Here is a 14,748-nt window from a genome sequence, read left to right on the forward strand (position 1 = left end):
TCCTACCCTCCCCCCTACCCCCTTCCCCGGCTCGCGGCCGCGGTCGGCTCCAGAGCGGACGCCCGCTCCCAGCCTAGGTGAGCGCCCGCCTCCGGCTCCCGGGACCTGGCCCCTACACCACGACCCCGACACCCTGCCTCTGCCTCAGGGTTCCTGCCCCGCAGTCTCCGTACCCCGAGCTAGCGTGCGCGCTCTCGGTTCTGGGACCTGGGGCCGGCACTCGAGGAGCTGGGGGTCGGGAGCCAATGGGAGGGGTGGAGGGAGGGAGACAAACTGGGGGCGGGAGCGACCCTCTTCCTTCTCCTCTCCCTCTCTGGTCCTCCCCCGCTCGCCGCACAGACCTACTGTGTGGCATTCCCCCTTCCTGGGCCACCCAGTCTGGTGGGGGGACCTGGATGATGTGTGAGGGCTGCTTGAAAGGGCATCTCAATAAAGGAACTGCACGTGCAAAGGCAGGGAGAGTGCACAGAAGGTTTGCGCTTGAGCTCCGTGGGGGAGGAGGGGGAGGAGGTGAAGACCGCTAGCACCCCACACTCGAATGCCTGGCTGAGGAGCTTGGATGCCATCCGGAGTTAGGCTGGAAGCCACTGAGGGCCTGAGCTGGGCAGGAGCCTCCCAGGGTGGGCATGGAAGGACCCATATGTCTCTTGGTGAAGAGTGGGACCAGGAGGAAAGAGGGGACTGTGCAGAGGAGTGAGGAGAGGCTCCTCCCCTGCATTCACCAGCTGGGGCTCTGGGAGGGGGATCTGGGAGAGGCACAGACTCCTAGTAGGTAGTTAGCACTCAGGCAGTTACAGTATTTTGACAACGGGTAGCTTGTAGGCAAGGGACAGCACTGCAAAAACTTGGGGTCCTCTCTTGTCATGACCCTGGCAAGGACTTTTGCCTTTGAATGGGGGTGTCTGCGCCTGCAGGAGGCAGGCAGCTCCAAGCTACCTTAGCACACAGTAGGCATGGAGTAGGTCTGGAGAAGGTTCAGTCCCCAGTAAATCTGTTTCCAGGCCCAAAGCTCTGAAGGGTCCAGACACCTGGGCACCTGTGGTGGGAGGGAATAGCCTAGACAGACACCTGGTGGCAAGCTGAGGTCCCACCTTTTCTGGGATCTGTGGTTTAGGCTAAAAGGAGGTGGGCAGGACTAAGCTAGTGGTGAAGCTGGGATCTGGGGAGGGGCCCTCTTGTGCCCAGGGAGGGTGCAGACAGTGCAGGTGGTGGCCACATTTTACAGACCTCCCTTGGTGACAGCAGGGAAGAGAGCATGGGTGTGCCCAGGTGATCTTTGGATACCATGGCCTCATGGCCTATAATGAGCACCACTAGGGCAGGTAAGATCAAGTGCAAAGTAGTAGATGGTCCTTCCCCAATTTTTCCCTCCTATCTTCTTGACCCCCTTGCTCTCAGGTACCCACCCAGGGTCCTTGCTAGGATCTGAACTAGACCCAGGGAGCCTCAGCCTCACCTCAAGTTAGACTTCAGGAAGAACTTCCAGTGGAAACAAATGAGATGACTGTGGGATAGACTGTGAGGTCAGTTGTAAACAGGGCAGCTAAACTTTTATTTTGGGTTTTTCAAAGTCTAGTCTGTAAGCTGCATCTTCTGGATGGCCCATCCTGTGGCCATGAGGTCTCTTTGGCTGCAGGGATCTCTTTGTTAACTTGGTGACCCCTCCTGTAGAGAGATATGTTTGATTCTTGGGTCCCTGCCCAACTTGGAATTCAGGTGGGAGGGGTGTAGGAGGTCACCAAGGTGCCTTTACCTGCTGCTCGACCTTGGCAAGTCCTTGGCCCCTCAGTTTTTCCATCTGCTGTTGGGCATGACCTCAGCACCATGGGCCTGGTGGGCATTTGTGAAGAGTGAAGGTGGAGAGGAGCTCATGGCTGCTGGGCATGGTCTATGGCAGTACTGTGTGCCTAGCCTCCCTTTCCCCCACCTGATCAGGCCCAGGCTCGGGCTTGCCGCCCACTTCTGTTCACCATGGAGCAGGGTTTCCCTGGGGACCAGTGGACTGGCCCAGCCCCACCCCCAAGCCCTCCTGGCCACAGCTCACACTGGGAGGAAGGGTGGAGGCTGGACTGCCTCCTGGACCCCTGCCCCCTTGCCCTGCCTTCCAGGGCCTGGCAGGCTGACTCTACTGCTGGGCTGGGACCAAGAAGCAGTGGCTGCCCTTGAAGGAGGTGGGTATCCAGGGGTTAGCAGCCAGGGTGGGTGCAAGGACCAGAGAGAACTAAATGTCATCCCATTGTAGGAAGGAGAAGCTGGGGGACAGGAAGGCTCTGATCTTCCCAAGGGGATCTGGGGTTTGGCCCCAGCCATGGTGGCCTCCCTGGAGAAAGGAGGGTCCCAGAGGTCCCAGGCTACAGGATTTTGAAGGGGCAGCAGAAATCAGGGTGGATTTCCTGGACAAGGCAGCTGTGGGGCTAGACCTAAAAAGTCTGGCTGAGGGGCTCCCCTGGCGGTGGGTACAGTTCCTCTGGGGTCTGGTTCCCTATTACGCAACACTTCCCAGCTCCAATGTGGGCCTATTCCAGAAGACCCTCCCCGCACTGTATCTCTAAGCCCTGATCCCTATTGATGCCCCCTCTCCCCAACCTCCTCAGGTTCTGAAGGCGGCTCCAGCTGGCATGGTGACACCAGCATTTCTAAGGGTCATGGGAGGTCCAGCCCCACCGGGGGCACCCTAGCCTCCCACAGCCAACCATCTGAGCACCTGCCCCCTGCCCAGCTGAAGGCCACTCACCATGGGAGGCTGCTTCTCCAAGCCCAAGCCAGGTACCGCTTCTCTTTTTGTTTCCCCCCCTCCCTCCATTCTCCACCCTCCTTCCCTCTTCTCTCCATCCCCCTCCCTCCTTCTGCCACCTTCCTCCTCCCCCTCCCCCACTGCCTCAAAGTAGGTCAGGCTGGGTGGCAGTCTCCGCTGCTACTGCTGAGAATGTTAATGTGCTGCAGGCAGGAGGGGTTGGGGGGCTGGCCCCCCTCCAGTGACCCTTCCTCTTCATTTAGGGCTTTGGGTGCTGGTGGTGGGAATAGCAGCCGAATCTTTCTTGGAAAGGAGAAGGGAGGATTCCTCCTGCTGCTGGGTGGGGAAGGGCATCTATGTCCCCCAGGGCAGGAGAAGGAGGCTCTGGAGACAGACACCCTCAGCCACTGTGTGGCCCAGGGTACGTAATTTACCTCTCTGAGCCTCACTTTCCCTCTACAAAATGAACCTGACCTTTCAGAGTGGCTGTGTGAACGGAGTATGTAGGTCTCAGCCCTCTTTACCTCTTCTGACCCCTGTGTGATCTTGGGGCACCTCCTCAGCCTCTCTGGGCACACTTTCCCATTTGTACAGGGAATCTCCATGCTGCCTGGGCCAAGGCGTTCCAGCTCAGGACGGGGGCATTCTAGGGTGCTGGGGAGGCCTGGGTTTGCTCTCCGCTGGAGACTCTTATCTGCTGGGCTCTCCCTCTGGCCCCACTGTCCCTCTCCCATCCTCACAATACACAGGAAAGCATGGTATGCAGGCATGTCACAGGTGAAGAAACTGAGGAGGCCTCTCTAGTGCCCAGTCAGTGCCCCGCCCACTCTGTCCAGGCCACCCTGTCCAGGCCACCCTGCCCAGTGTGGCTCTACCCAGCTCCCCTTACCTGATACCCATCGGCTCCATTACCTTAGAACGCCTGAGCCTTTTCTCCTTTTCCTGGGTCTGAGGGAGAACTCGGGGGCCAGAGGAGATGTGATGCCCTGCCAGGTAGAGGGACTCACCCACACCTGCTGTCCCGTCACTCCAGTGCTGTGGACACTCAGCCCTGGGCCAGATCCCACCACCCTTCCTGCCTCTTTGTGTGACCTGGGCAAATGATATCCACTGTCTTGACCTCAGCCTTCCCGCTTCTGAACTGGGCAGGAGGATGCTGGCTGGCCCCAGCTGGCAGGAGGCTCTGGGCGAAGATGCCACCTGTAGTTTCCTTTAAAGGAATGCGAAGGGCTGGCCTGCTTGGGACCCCTGGCCCCAGGACCCCTAGTACAGGAGCTGGTCACACTCACCATACCAGAGGCAGTGCTAAGAACTTGACCTTTTGAGTCCAAAGCCAGCCTCCCTTCCTGGGTGTATGACTGGGCAGTTGACTTCACCTCTCTAAGTCTCTGAGTTTTCACTTGTAAAATGGGGCTAATTGTGCCCCCTGTGCAGGCTGTTGTGCTTAGTGCAGGGTCTGACTCATAGGCAGCACTTGCAAAATGTTATTATGTCCTCTTTTGGGACTGGGCTGTCTGCAGCCAAGGCTCATGTGTGGCGCTTTGGCGGGAGGGCAGGAGCTCAGGCCACAGCCATGCATCCTGGGCAGGTTAAGGGGTAAGACTCAGGGAATTTGAGGGTGTGGGAGTGAGAGCATTAGACCATGAGGGTTCAGCTGAGGTTGGAAGAGACCACAGGAAACCAGAACAAGTAGAAGATGTGTGTGCAAATTCTTCACTTTCTACCTTGCTCGACTCTGGCTCAGAGCACGTCAGCATACACTCCCTGAGCTTCCCTCTATACTCTCCATGCTTCAGTGGCACTGTGTTCCTTACAGGAAGAGTTCCAGGCCAGACTCTTACTAAGTTCATAACTAGGAGGAAGTGCATCTCTCTTGGTATCTGGTCATCTGCCTTTTATTAGGCCACAGGTGCTACCTAAAGGCTTTCCCTCTTCACCATGGCTGCCAGGAAGCTCAGAACTAACCAATCAAACACCGTTACTCAAATTATTCTGTTGAACTTATGCTCTGGGTTACGTGTATCATCTCCTTTAGCATTCACTGTCAACAAAGAGATAGGTGTTGTTCTCTCCATTTTATAACAAGGGCATTTGCCCAAAGGAGCTAAGGCAGCCCATGGTCCAGTGGACAGCTGGGAATCATGGAATTAGGGTTGCTTTGATTCTGTGAGTGAGCAGAGACCCTCCCCCCCATTCTACTCCTGACCTAATGGTTTCAAGTTAGATTGCATCTGGCGAGGCCTCAGAGCCTTCTGGAAGGAGGTGGACGATGAAAACAGCCTGGCTTGGCTATAATCTGGGCCCCTGCCAGGCTGTTCTTTTGAGCTCTCTCTCTAAAGCTCACATAGCTGGTGTCAGCTGAGTCCAACGTATTTTTCTTTTTAATTCTTCTGAAAACATTCTAACACTATTACATAAAGTGTGGAAAATGAAGGGAAAAACACACTCCACCCATAACAACCCACCCCCCCACCCCCCACCCCCACACCTGACACAACAGCTTCAGCATGTGGTGTGCTCTGGTGCCCCTCTGGCCCAGCTGGAACTGTGGAGTGTCCCGACCTTCACCCCTGCTGTGCTACGCCTGAGCTGGGGGCTGGGACTTGAGGATGAGAGGGCTGCCCCCAGGCTCCCAGGCTAGGGTAGGGGATTAGCACAGTTTGAGATGAAGAACAAGCAAGAGCTGGGTAGCCAGAGGAGAGAACACCTGAACTATATCTAGGCAGGAATCAGCCAGGGCCAGGAATCAGCTTGGGCTAAGGGAATTACATAGGCAAAGGTCAGGAGGTGTGACTCTGGGTTCTTTGCTTCTGGAGCGTCAGGTTTGAAGTGGAGGGGATGAGAGGTGAAGCTGGGAGATGCCTGGAAACTCTGGTGCCTTGGGAATTGGGAGAGATACCTCCTGCTCCCTCACTGGGCCCGTGCTGTGCCAGGGACTTAGTTTATGTCACTCAGCCTTCCTCCCTGCACCAGCGACCCAGGAGGCCGGATTATCGCTGCTCAAAATTCTGTTTATTGTTCCCTTCTAATTAGAAAAATACCCAGGCACATTGTAGGGAATTTGGAAAATGCAGAAAAGTATAAAGAGAAAATGACAATTTCTGGCTAATTCCCCCCTAGAGCTGGCCCCATGGGAAGTGTCTTCTGTGTGGAGGCTGGTTGGGGGTGGGGGGACGGTGCTATGCCTCATCTCCTTTGTCCACATGCACTCCCCCAGTTGGGGGTTACCTGCAAGGTCCCAGACCCAAGTACACGAAGATGCTAAAAAAACAGAGCTTGCTAAATGCTGAAGGATTCTCAAACTGGTGAGAATAAGTATTTTAAGAAGTTGAAATTAAGTTGTGTACACTTAAAAATATTTTTTTTCTATTGATTTGAGAGAGAGAGAAAGGGAGAGAGAAACATCGATTTGTTGTTCCACTTATTTATGCATTTGTTGGTTGATTCTTATATGTGCCCTGACCCAGGATTGAAACTGCTACCTTAGTGCATTGGGATGACGCTCTAACCGACTGAGCTACCAGGCCAGAGCTTTTTTTAAAAAAAAATTTTGAAAATGATTTTAAACCTATGGGAAAGTTGCAAGCATAGAACAATGGGACCTCAATTTCCCATCAACCAGATTCACTGGCCAGGATCTGAGCTACACCCATTTGGGATGCCCTAGCCTCACTTGAGTCAAACCCTAAACCTGCCCCTGACCCCTCAGGGATGTCATTGTTATCCACTGGGGACCATGCCCTTGGAGTCAGATCAAGACTCAAGGCACCAAGGCTCTTCCCTCCACATGCATCCTGGAGAAAGGGCAATTTCAGGGTTGAAGGAGCTTTGTTTGTGCCTCCCTCACTAATTTTGTTATTGAAATAAAATTATGCAAAAATCCATTTAAGCTCACCCAGTGCTCGTCCTTCATGCCCCTGCCCTGCTTGTCTGTCTTAAGGCTCTTTGCTGGTGGTACCAATGACTTTCTGGAAGGGTCCAGGCATAGGGGAGAACCTACACTTAGAAGAGCAGGCCCTGCCCAGAACTTGTGGGGTGGGTGAGGAGGTGGGTGAACAGGGGGCTCACAGTGGCCCCCATCTGCCCACAGTGGAGCTCAAGATCGAGGTGGTACTGCCTGAGAAGGAGCGGAGCAAGGAGGAGCTGTCGGCCAGTGGGAAGGGCAGCCCCCGAGCCTACCAGGGCAATGGCACTGCCCGCCACTTCCACTCAGAGGAGCGCCTGCCCGCCCCTCACCCCTACCCTGGCACTCAGGACTGTGTAGAGGCCGCTGTCTGTCACGTCAAGGACCTCGAGAATGGCCAGTGGGTGCTGGGCCTGGTACAGGGGTCAGAGGGCCCAAGGTGGGAGGGCAAGCACAAGCCTCAGATAAGGTGGGCAGGGAGGCCTGGAAGGGGCCCATGGCTAGCCATCCTGGCCACTGCCTTTGTGGCTTCTGCTGGTCTGGCCCCTGCCCCCAGAAGGCTGGAATCTGGGAGGAGGTTCTGGAAGGAGGTGGTGCCTCACATCTGGCCTGACTTCTGAGTGCAGCTCCTCCCCAGGATGCGGGAAGTGGAGCTGGGCTGGGGGAAGGTGTTGCTGGTGAAGGACAATGGGGAGTTCCACGCCCTGGGCCACAAGTGCCCGCACTATGGTGCACCCCTGGTGAAAGGTGAGTTGTCTGCATGCACAGGGGAAGTGGGGGCGTGGCCTCCTGAAGTGGGCTTGGCCACTGCACCATTGAGCCCTAGCTCCACCAGGCCCTAGCCCAGCTTGGCTCCTCCCTAGACCTCCGGTTCCTATCTATTGGTGCAGGGCAAGGAGGGGGGGGCCTCTGGGGGGTCTCTGGGGCTATGTGAAAGGGCCAGCAGGTGCTGGGACACAGGAATCCTTGCAGAGGGACTCTTGCGGGTGACCCCAGCTCAGCACTGCCCCCTCCCAGGTGTACTATCCCGTGGCCGGGTGCGCTGCCCCTGGCATGGTGCCTGCTTCAACATCAGCACCGGGGACCTGGAGGACTTCCCTGGCCTGGACAGTCTGCACAAGTTCCAGGTGGGGCCGGGTGTGTAGTGGAGTGGGAGCCTGGGGCTACAGGGTCAGGGGCAGGAGCCCCCCAAAGCCTGGTTCTGAGCACCACAGTACTTGCAGGTGAAGATCGAGAAGGAGAAGGTGTATGTCCGAGCCAGCAAGCAGGTGAGGGGGTGGCTTGGGGCTCAGGTAAAAGGGAAAGCCAAGGAAGGGGTCTGAGTTGAGGGAACAGCATTTGCAAAGTTCTGTGGTGGGAGGGGGTCTGATGAATGTGGCTGGGGAGCAGAGGGAAGGGTGCATGGTGGGGATGTGGCTGGACTGCCGGAATTATGGCAGAGGGAGGTTGGCCATGACCCCAGCTCCCAGCTGTCCCCCACTCTCTGGCGACTACTACTAGGCCTTGCAGCTGCAGCGAAGGACCAAGGTGATGGCCAAGTGCATCTCTCCAAGTGCTGGACACAGTGGCAGCACCAATGTGCTCATCGTGGGCGCAGGTTGGTGGTGGGATAATAAGAGGCAGGATGGGATCGGGGAGAGATGGTCTCTGACCCACAGCTCCCTCCCCTCAGGTGCAGCTGGCTTGGTGTGTGCAGAGACCCTGCGGCAAGAGGGCTTCTCAGATAGGATCGTCCTGTGCACGCTGGACCGGCACCTCCCCTACGACCGGCCCAAGCTCAGCAAGGTGGGTGGGGGTGATTGGAGGCATGGCTCTGTCCCTCTGGGTGCAGTCATGCCCACACAGAGCCTTGCTTGCTGCCCACTGGGGTTCTGGCCATCTGCCCTCCCCACTCATGCCAGGCCCTGGAGTTTGAAGATCTGGGCTTGCTGAGTTCTGTCCTGCAGCCCCTGGGTGACCTGGGGCTGGCTCCACCCTCCATGGGCCCCAGGTCCTCTGTTGCAAAATGGACCCATGGCTGCTTGGCTCAGTCTCATGCTGGCTCTTTCCCACAGTCCCTAGATGCCCAGCCTGAGCAGCTGGCCCTGAGGCCCAAGGAGTTCTTCCGAGCCTACGGCATCGAGGTGCTCACCGAGGCCCAGGTAGAGGACAAGGCTGGGCAACCATGAAGGGCGTGAGGATGTGTAGGCTCCTGAAGATGTGGGTGTGCTCTGCCCTCCTGGCCTTGCTGCCCAGGCACCTGGGGGTGCTCCTGGCCTGGGAGGCAGCACTGGATCTTCTTGGTAGCATCATGCGCCCATGCATAGCCCCAGTGTGTGGGGACATGGATAATTTGTTCTGGGCTGGGATGGGAGAGCCTGGTGGGACTTGGGATATAAGGAGGGCTTTGAGGGAAAGGTGATGTCTGAAGCTTAAAGAGTGAGAAGGAATTGCCAGGTGAGAGGAAGGACAACCAGGTATCAGGAAAAGCCCCCGTGGAGCTGCTTAGAGTCTGGCCAGGCTCTGGGCATACTGCAGGGCCTGGGAGTGGGCGGCCTGGCCCACCAAGGTCCATGCTGTGCCTGGTGGGGATTGCAGGTGGTCACAGTGGATGTGAGAAACAAGAAGGTTGTGTTCAAGGATGGCTTCAAGCTGGAGTACAGCAAGCTTCTGCTGGCCCCAGGGAGCAGGTGGGAGAGTGCCTCCCTGCTGCCCTCCACTGGACACCACGCGGGGCACTGGCCAGAATGGGAGGGCTCAGGGGACCAGGAGCCCCTCGCTGACACTGGCTGTGTCTCAGCCCTAAGACCCTGAGCTGCAAAGGCAAAGAGGTGGAGAACGTGTTCACCATCCGGACTCCTGAGGATGCCAATCGCGTGGTGAGGCTGGCTCGGGGCCGGAACACAGTGGTCGTGGGGGCCGGCTTCCTAGGTGAGCAGCTGTGGATGGTGGGGTGGAGGTGGCCGACCCCAAGGCAGTGCTGGCCCTGGGGGGTACAGGGTGCCAGCCCACTGCCCACAACCCTGGCCCAGGGATGGAGGTGGCTGCCTATCTGACTGAGAAGGCCCACTCGGTGTCCGTGGTGGAGCTGGAGGAGACACCCTTCAGGAGATTCCTGGGGGAGCGCGTGGGTCGTGCCCTCATGAAGGTGAGCCCACTGGTCCTCGGCCCCTCAGAACCAGATGAGTCTGGCCGGGTCTCACTCACTGCCCGCCGCCCACCTGCCCTGACAGATGTTTGAGAACAACCGGGTCAAGTTCTACATGCAGACAGAGGTGTCGGAGCTGCGGGCCCAGGAAGGAAAGGTGGGCCCTTCTCCCCGCCCCCTGCCGCTCGCTGTCCCTTCTCCCCTGTGCCCAGGAGCCGGGCCCAGCTGTTCACCTGCCTCCTCCCCACAGCTGAAGGAGGTCGTGCTGAAGAGCAGCAAGGTGGTGCGGGCCGACGTCTGCGTGGTGGGCATTGGTGAGTGGGTGGGTAGGAGGATGTGCATGAGCAGAACCTTTGGCCAGTCCCGTCCCCTCTCTGCGCCTCAGTTTTCACATCTATAAGATGGGACCACAACTGTACCCACTTCAAAGGGCTGTTGCGGAATGGGTGTACTGGGCTTGGCTCAGGCCTGGAACAGAGGTTGCTCCCAGTGACCATTGCCCACTCATACTTGACTCCATGGCCTGCCCTGTGAGGGCTGCAGGACACGAACGTGCCTCTAACTCATCCCTGATCCAGCTGAGGTACCAGTTTGGGGGAGAAACAAAGGTAGGAGGTGGCAGCACTGGGACGGGGGTGGCACGGTATGCCCACCACCATCTGGGGCATCCTGGGCCGATTCTCAGAGGAGACAATACCTGAGGCCTAATGGGAGGCACAGGGTCTGTGGAGGTCCCGGCAGAGTGACAGGACACACAGAGTCTGCAGGGTATGATGATCAGTCTGGGGCTGGGTTGTGGCAAGTGAAGGGTGTGGGTCATCAGAGCAATGAGGTGAAACTGGACACGGTGGCCCCATCCTGTCAGGTGCGGTGCCCTCCACAGGCTTCCTGAGGCAAAGCGGCATCAACCTGGATTCCCGAGGTTTCATCCCTGTCAACAAGGTGGGGCTCAGTAGGGTGGGAAGGGTACTGAGATGGGGACAATGGGAGGTCCAGGCCAGGGCCCCCTTCCCACCCACAGAGTCCTGGGCCCTCTCCCAACAGATGATGCAGACCAATGTCCCAGGTGTGTTTGCGGCTGGCGACGCTGTCACCTTCCCCTTGGCCTGGAGGAACAATCGGAAAGTGAACATCCCACACTGGCAGATGGCTCATGCCCAGGGTATGGCCAGCCCTATGGCAGGATAAGGTGGGGGAGGCTGTCTCAGGATCTCAGCCTCCCCCGGACCCATCCATCAGTTGCTGATCTTGGTTGCTGGTCGCAGAGCCATTCAAAGTCTGTCGTGGCCTGTCTGGGTCAGCCTCATCCAGGTGATCAAGCCAGGTCACAGAACAAGCCTTGTGTGTGGCCCATCTTCAGAGACCTCCCTCCCTTGCCCTTTGAACACCCCATTCGGTCTGCTACAGTGCCCCACCCCCACTTGTCCTTCCAATAGCCTCGCCTTTTCTTTTGTACTCAAAGGCACATGTTCACCAGGGAGAGAAAAAGGGATTTAGTGGGATATGGGCCAGCTCCCCACTCAGTGCCTCTGTCTCCCTTGGGCCACTTGCCTGACTCAGAGCCCAGATGCCTCATGCAGGCCTCTGGGAGGTGGCCACCTGGGCCTGGAAACTTGGGGCTCAGGGGGAAACTGTTGTGCTCTCTGAGGAATAGATTTCCCCCCTCACCAAGACGTGCTCCCTGTACACACCTAGTCAGGGCCCCTGAGCTACAGGTGCCAGCAAGTTAGCTGCCTTATAAGGAGGACCCCAGACTTCCCAACCCCCCACCCCCAGCTCTGCCTTCACGTTATCTGAGCCTCTGCAGCCCGAAACTCCACTCCTGGTACCAATTTCTGTTCAGATCCAAGGTCTGAGGTTGGTGCTAGGTTTTAAGAAGCAAAGGCTTTTCCACAGTGCAATTAAGGTTTAATGGGAGCATCCAGGGGGTGGAGCTTCATGAACTGGGAAGCTACCCAGCTATTTTCTCTGGGGCCCTGGGTGTGGCTGTCATCTCTGCATCCGTCTGGGTTACTTATGCTTGCTCTCCTGCCTCCTTCTTCAGACCCGATGTGTCTGATTAGTTGTCTGTGTGCACACCTGAGATGGCCCTGCAGCCCCACAACCCCAGGAAGCCTACCTTCCAGACCCAGGGCACTTCATTCAGATTCTCCAGAGAAGCAATCTAAGTGGCCAGCTTTGTGCTAGGTGTCTCCCTCTGTACCAATCAGCTGCAACCAAGCATGGGCTGTGCACTGCACGGTGATGTGCCTCTTGACCTCTGGGGGAGGCAAGAAGTAACCCCACATGTGAGGGGTCCCAGAGAGCTGGGACAGGCAGTATAGGGGTAGTGGGGACTAGGGTTGGAGCTTTCACTATTCTGGGTCCCTCAGGGCGCGTGGCGGCCCAGAACATGCTGGCGCAGGAGGCAGAGATCAGCACCGTACCCTACCTGTGGACAGCCATGTTCGGCAAAAGCCTGCGCTACGCGGGTAACTGAACCTCGGAATGGGGCGGGGCTACGGTGTTAATCAGAGTGCAGAAGTGGGGCTTAGAGTTGGGGCGGGGCTATGAGCATCCTTGGACGACGCCAGGACAGCTATAGAAAGCAGTAAAGCACTCACTGGGGGCAATGCCAGGGACTACCTAAAAGGACAAAGAGACCTAGGCCTGGGGAGGGGTCCAGGGGGGCAGTTAGAAGAGCACAGACACTGATCCGGTAGAGTCCCATCCCCTTTGCTGAGCTCACGTGGGCGACGCCCACCTGCCTGGCCCACAGGGTACGGAGAAGGCTTCGACGACGTCATCATCCAAGGGGATCTGGAGGAGCTGAAGTTCGTGGCTTTTTACACCAAGTGAGAGCAATGGGGCGGAGCAGGGGCACGAAGCAGCAGGAGCTCAGTCGGTAGGGGAAACTCAGCCCAGAGCAGCTTTGCTCCAGACGAAGGGTTCTTATCTGAAAGGTGGACTGAGTGGCATAGGGGGAAGCCAGGCGGGAGACACCACCAAGGAGGTGGGGCAGTAATAACTCCAGCTGCCATGCATTGAAGCAGGACATTTTATCGTCAGCACAGCTCTTTGAGGTGGGTGTTGACACCCCACATTTACACTGAGGACGGTCACACAGATAGTGGTGATCCCAGGACGGAAGCCTGAACCCCACTAAGGAGTATGGCTGGAACCTCCATGGGAGTCCCACAAGAACCTGAAGTCCATGCTGGGCTAAAGTGCAAAGCAGGGAGGGTTGGGTGCTCAGGACATTCCTGTTGTCCTGGGTAAGATCCCTTCCTGGGTCCCAGGTGGGCAGGAGTGTGTCAGGGTCTCCAGGAAGAGGGGCCACTCCTGGGCAACTGTCAGGCTCAGCTACCCTCTCCCTGCAGAGGCGACGAGGTGATCGCTGTGGCCAGCATGAACTACGATCCTATCGTGTCCAAGGTGGCTGAGGTGCTGGCCTCAGGCCGTGCCATTCGGAAGCGGGAAGTGGAGTGAGTGTGGGCATTTGAAGCCTGGGGCAGGGAGCAAGACATCTACTGAAGGACTGGCTCAACCTTCCCATGGCAGTCAGCTGCCTCACAGCCCTCCAGGGCCAGTACCCCAACCCTTGGTCCCCATCAGTCTGAGGCTCCCGGGCCTATGGGACTGTGTGAGGCATAGGTTGTGATTTGGGAGTGGGATGGTTATACATGCCCTTGGGAGACTGAAGGAAAAGGGCCATATACCAAGGCAGGGCCAGTGCTGTGGGGCGGGGGTCAAGGTACACTGCTTGGGCAATCACTGAGCCTGGGACATCCAACTGGACATGGTAGTATTGAGCCTAGCCGAAGCCAGGTGGGGAAATGCAGCTAGTGATGTCCGTGGGGATGCCTTGCACAGAGATGTGGGGTGGATGTTTGGAGTCTGGGAGATACTGGACACCAGTCATTACCCTCACCCCAGCATGGTGTCAATGGGAATCCCCCTGTGGGCTTTACCTGCCTACAAATAGCCCCTAGGGGCTGGGAAAAGCCTGGAGGCCATGGGATGGGGATAGGCCTCAGACTAGAAACAGTGGAAAACCAAGAGGGGACATAAATGACATGCTCTTCCCTGGCCTTCTCTGTCTCTCCCTCTTGCCCTCGCAAAGGCTGTTTCTGCTGCACAGCAAGTACGTGTGTCCTGTCCTTCCTGTTGACTATTCAAGCCTTTCCCACCTCAGCCCAGAGTCTGCACCTGATGATCTTTCCCCCTTTGCCCAAGTACACATCCCTGCTGGGCACCAGGGCCTGGCACAGAGCAGGCCCCTGCTGTCCTCAAGGGCCAGCTGCTCATGTTGCTGAGTGGGGAGCCTGCTCTCTTCTGCCCTGACTCCTCCTCCCCTCGTTCCTGCAGGACCGGCGACATGTCCTGGCTCACAGGGAAAGGATCCTGAGCTTTCATGAAGCAGACTTGGGCAGGCATGCTGGGGCACCAGGGACAGAGGCCAAGCTCTAGGGGCAGGTGCCAACTTCAAATTTCCCAGGATCCCTCAGGGCAGAACCTGAGCCCTCCCAGTGCTTGCCATCAACTCCCTGGCTCACCTCCAGAGAGGCCTCCACTGCTTCCAACTGATGCTCACCACCCAAGGCCTGGGCTGCCAACGATGGTTGGCAGTGGAGACGGGACAGGCCCTGCCTCTTCTTCTATTGGGACTGGTCCCCTGTAGGATCTTGCAACATATTAGACATCTCAAAATTAAAACGCACACATTTGCAGATCTGTGTGACTTCCATTGTAATTGGGCAAACACCCATGAGGGAGAAAGTAGATGACAGCAAGACAGTCACAACCACAGAATCCTCAGTGCCACACCACTGAGTGCCCAAAGGAAGAACTGATTCTGCCCCGGGAGGTGCGGGTGGGGGGGTTGGTTAGGAAAGGCTTCTCCAACCAGTCTGGGATCTGGATTTTCAAGGTAGGGCATTCCAGGTAGAGGAGACTGCAGGTGCAAAGGGCTTGAGAGAGGGCGTGCTTCTTCAGAGATCAGAG

General features: G+C 57.4%; 1 protein-coding gene across 2 annotated transcripts; it reads left to right on the plus strand.

Annotated features, from left to right (window-relative positions):
* Positions 1-15: 15 nt before the first annotated feature.
* On the plus strand, positions 16-14,474 carry AIFM3 (AIF family member 3). 2 transcript variants are annotated; one of them, XM_090292813.1, is made up of 23 exons: positions 16-77; positions 1,399-1,523; positions 2,109-2,171; positions 2,595-2,766; positions 6,825-7,038; positions 7,276-7,385; positions 7,656-7,765; positions 7,862-7,906; positions 8,139-8,235; positions 8,311-8,423; positions 8,693-8,779; positions 9,216-9,307; positions 9,418-9,548; positions 9,650-9,765; positions 9,851-9,922; positions 10,016-10,079; positions 10,631-10,707; positions 10,810-10,927; positions 12,138-12,236; positions 12,524-12,599; positions 13,125-13,229; positions 13,868-13,888; positions 14,113-14,474. In XM_090292813.1, exons 4-23 carry the CDS (start codon positions 2,736-2,738, stop codon positions 14,150-14,152), a joined length of 1,818 nt encoding a protein of 605 aa, XP_090148939.1. In that variant the 5' UTR covers positions 16-77; positions 1,399-1,523; positions 2,109-2,171; positions 2,595-2,735; the 3' UTR covers positions 14,153-14,474. The 2 variants fall into 2 exon arrangements, with proteins under 2 accessions (XP_090148939.1, XP_090148940.1); XM_090292814.1 differs by lacking the exon at positions 13,868-13,888.
* The last annotated feature ends 274 nt before the right edge of the window (positions 14,475-14,748 follow it).

Source organism: Furipterus horrens, unplaced genomic scaffold (genome assembly GCF_987537825.1).
Source record: "Furipterus horrens unplaced genomic scaffold, mFurHor1.1.pri manual_scaffold_11, whole genome shotgun sequence".
NCBI classification, from domain to species: Eukaryota; Metazoa; Chordata; class Mammalia; order Chiroptera; family Furipteridae; genus Furipterus; species Furipterus horrens.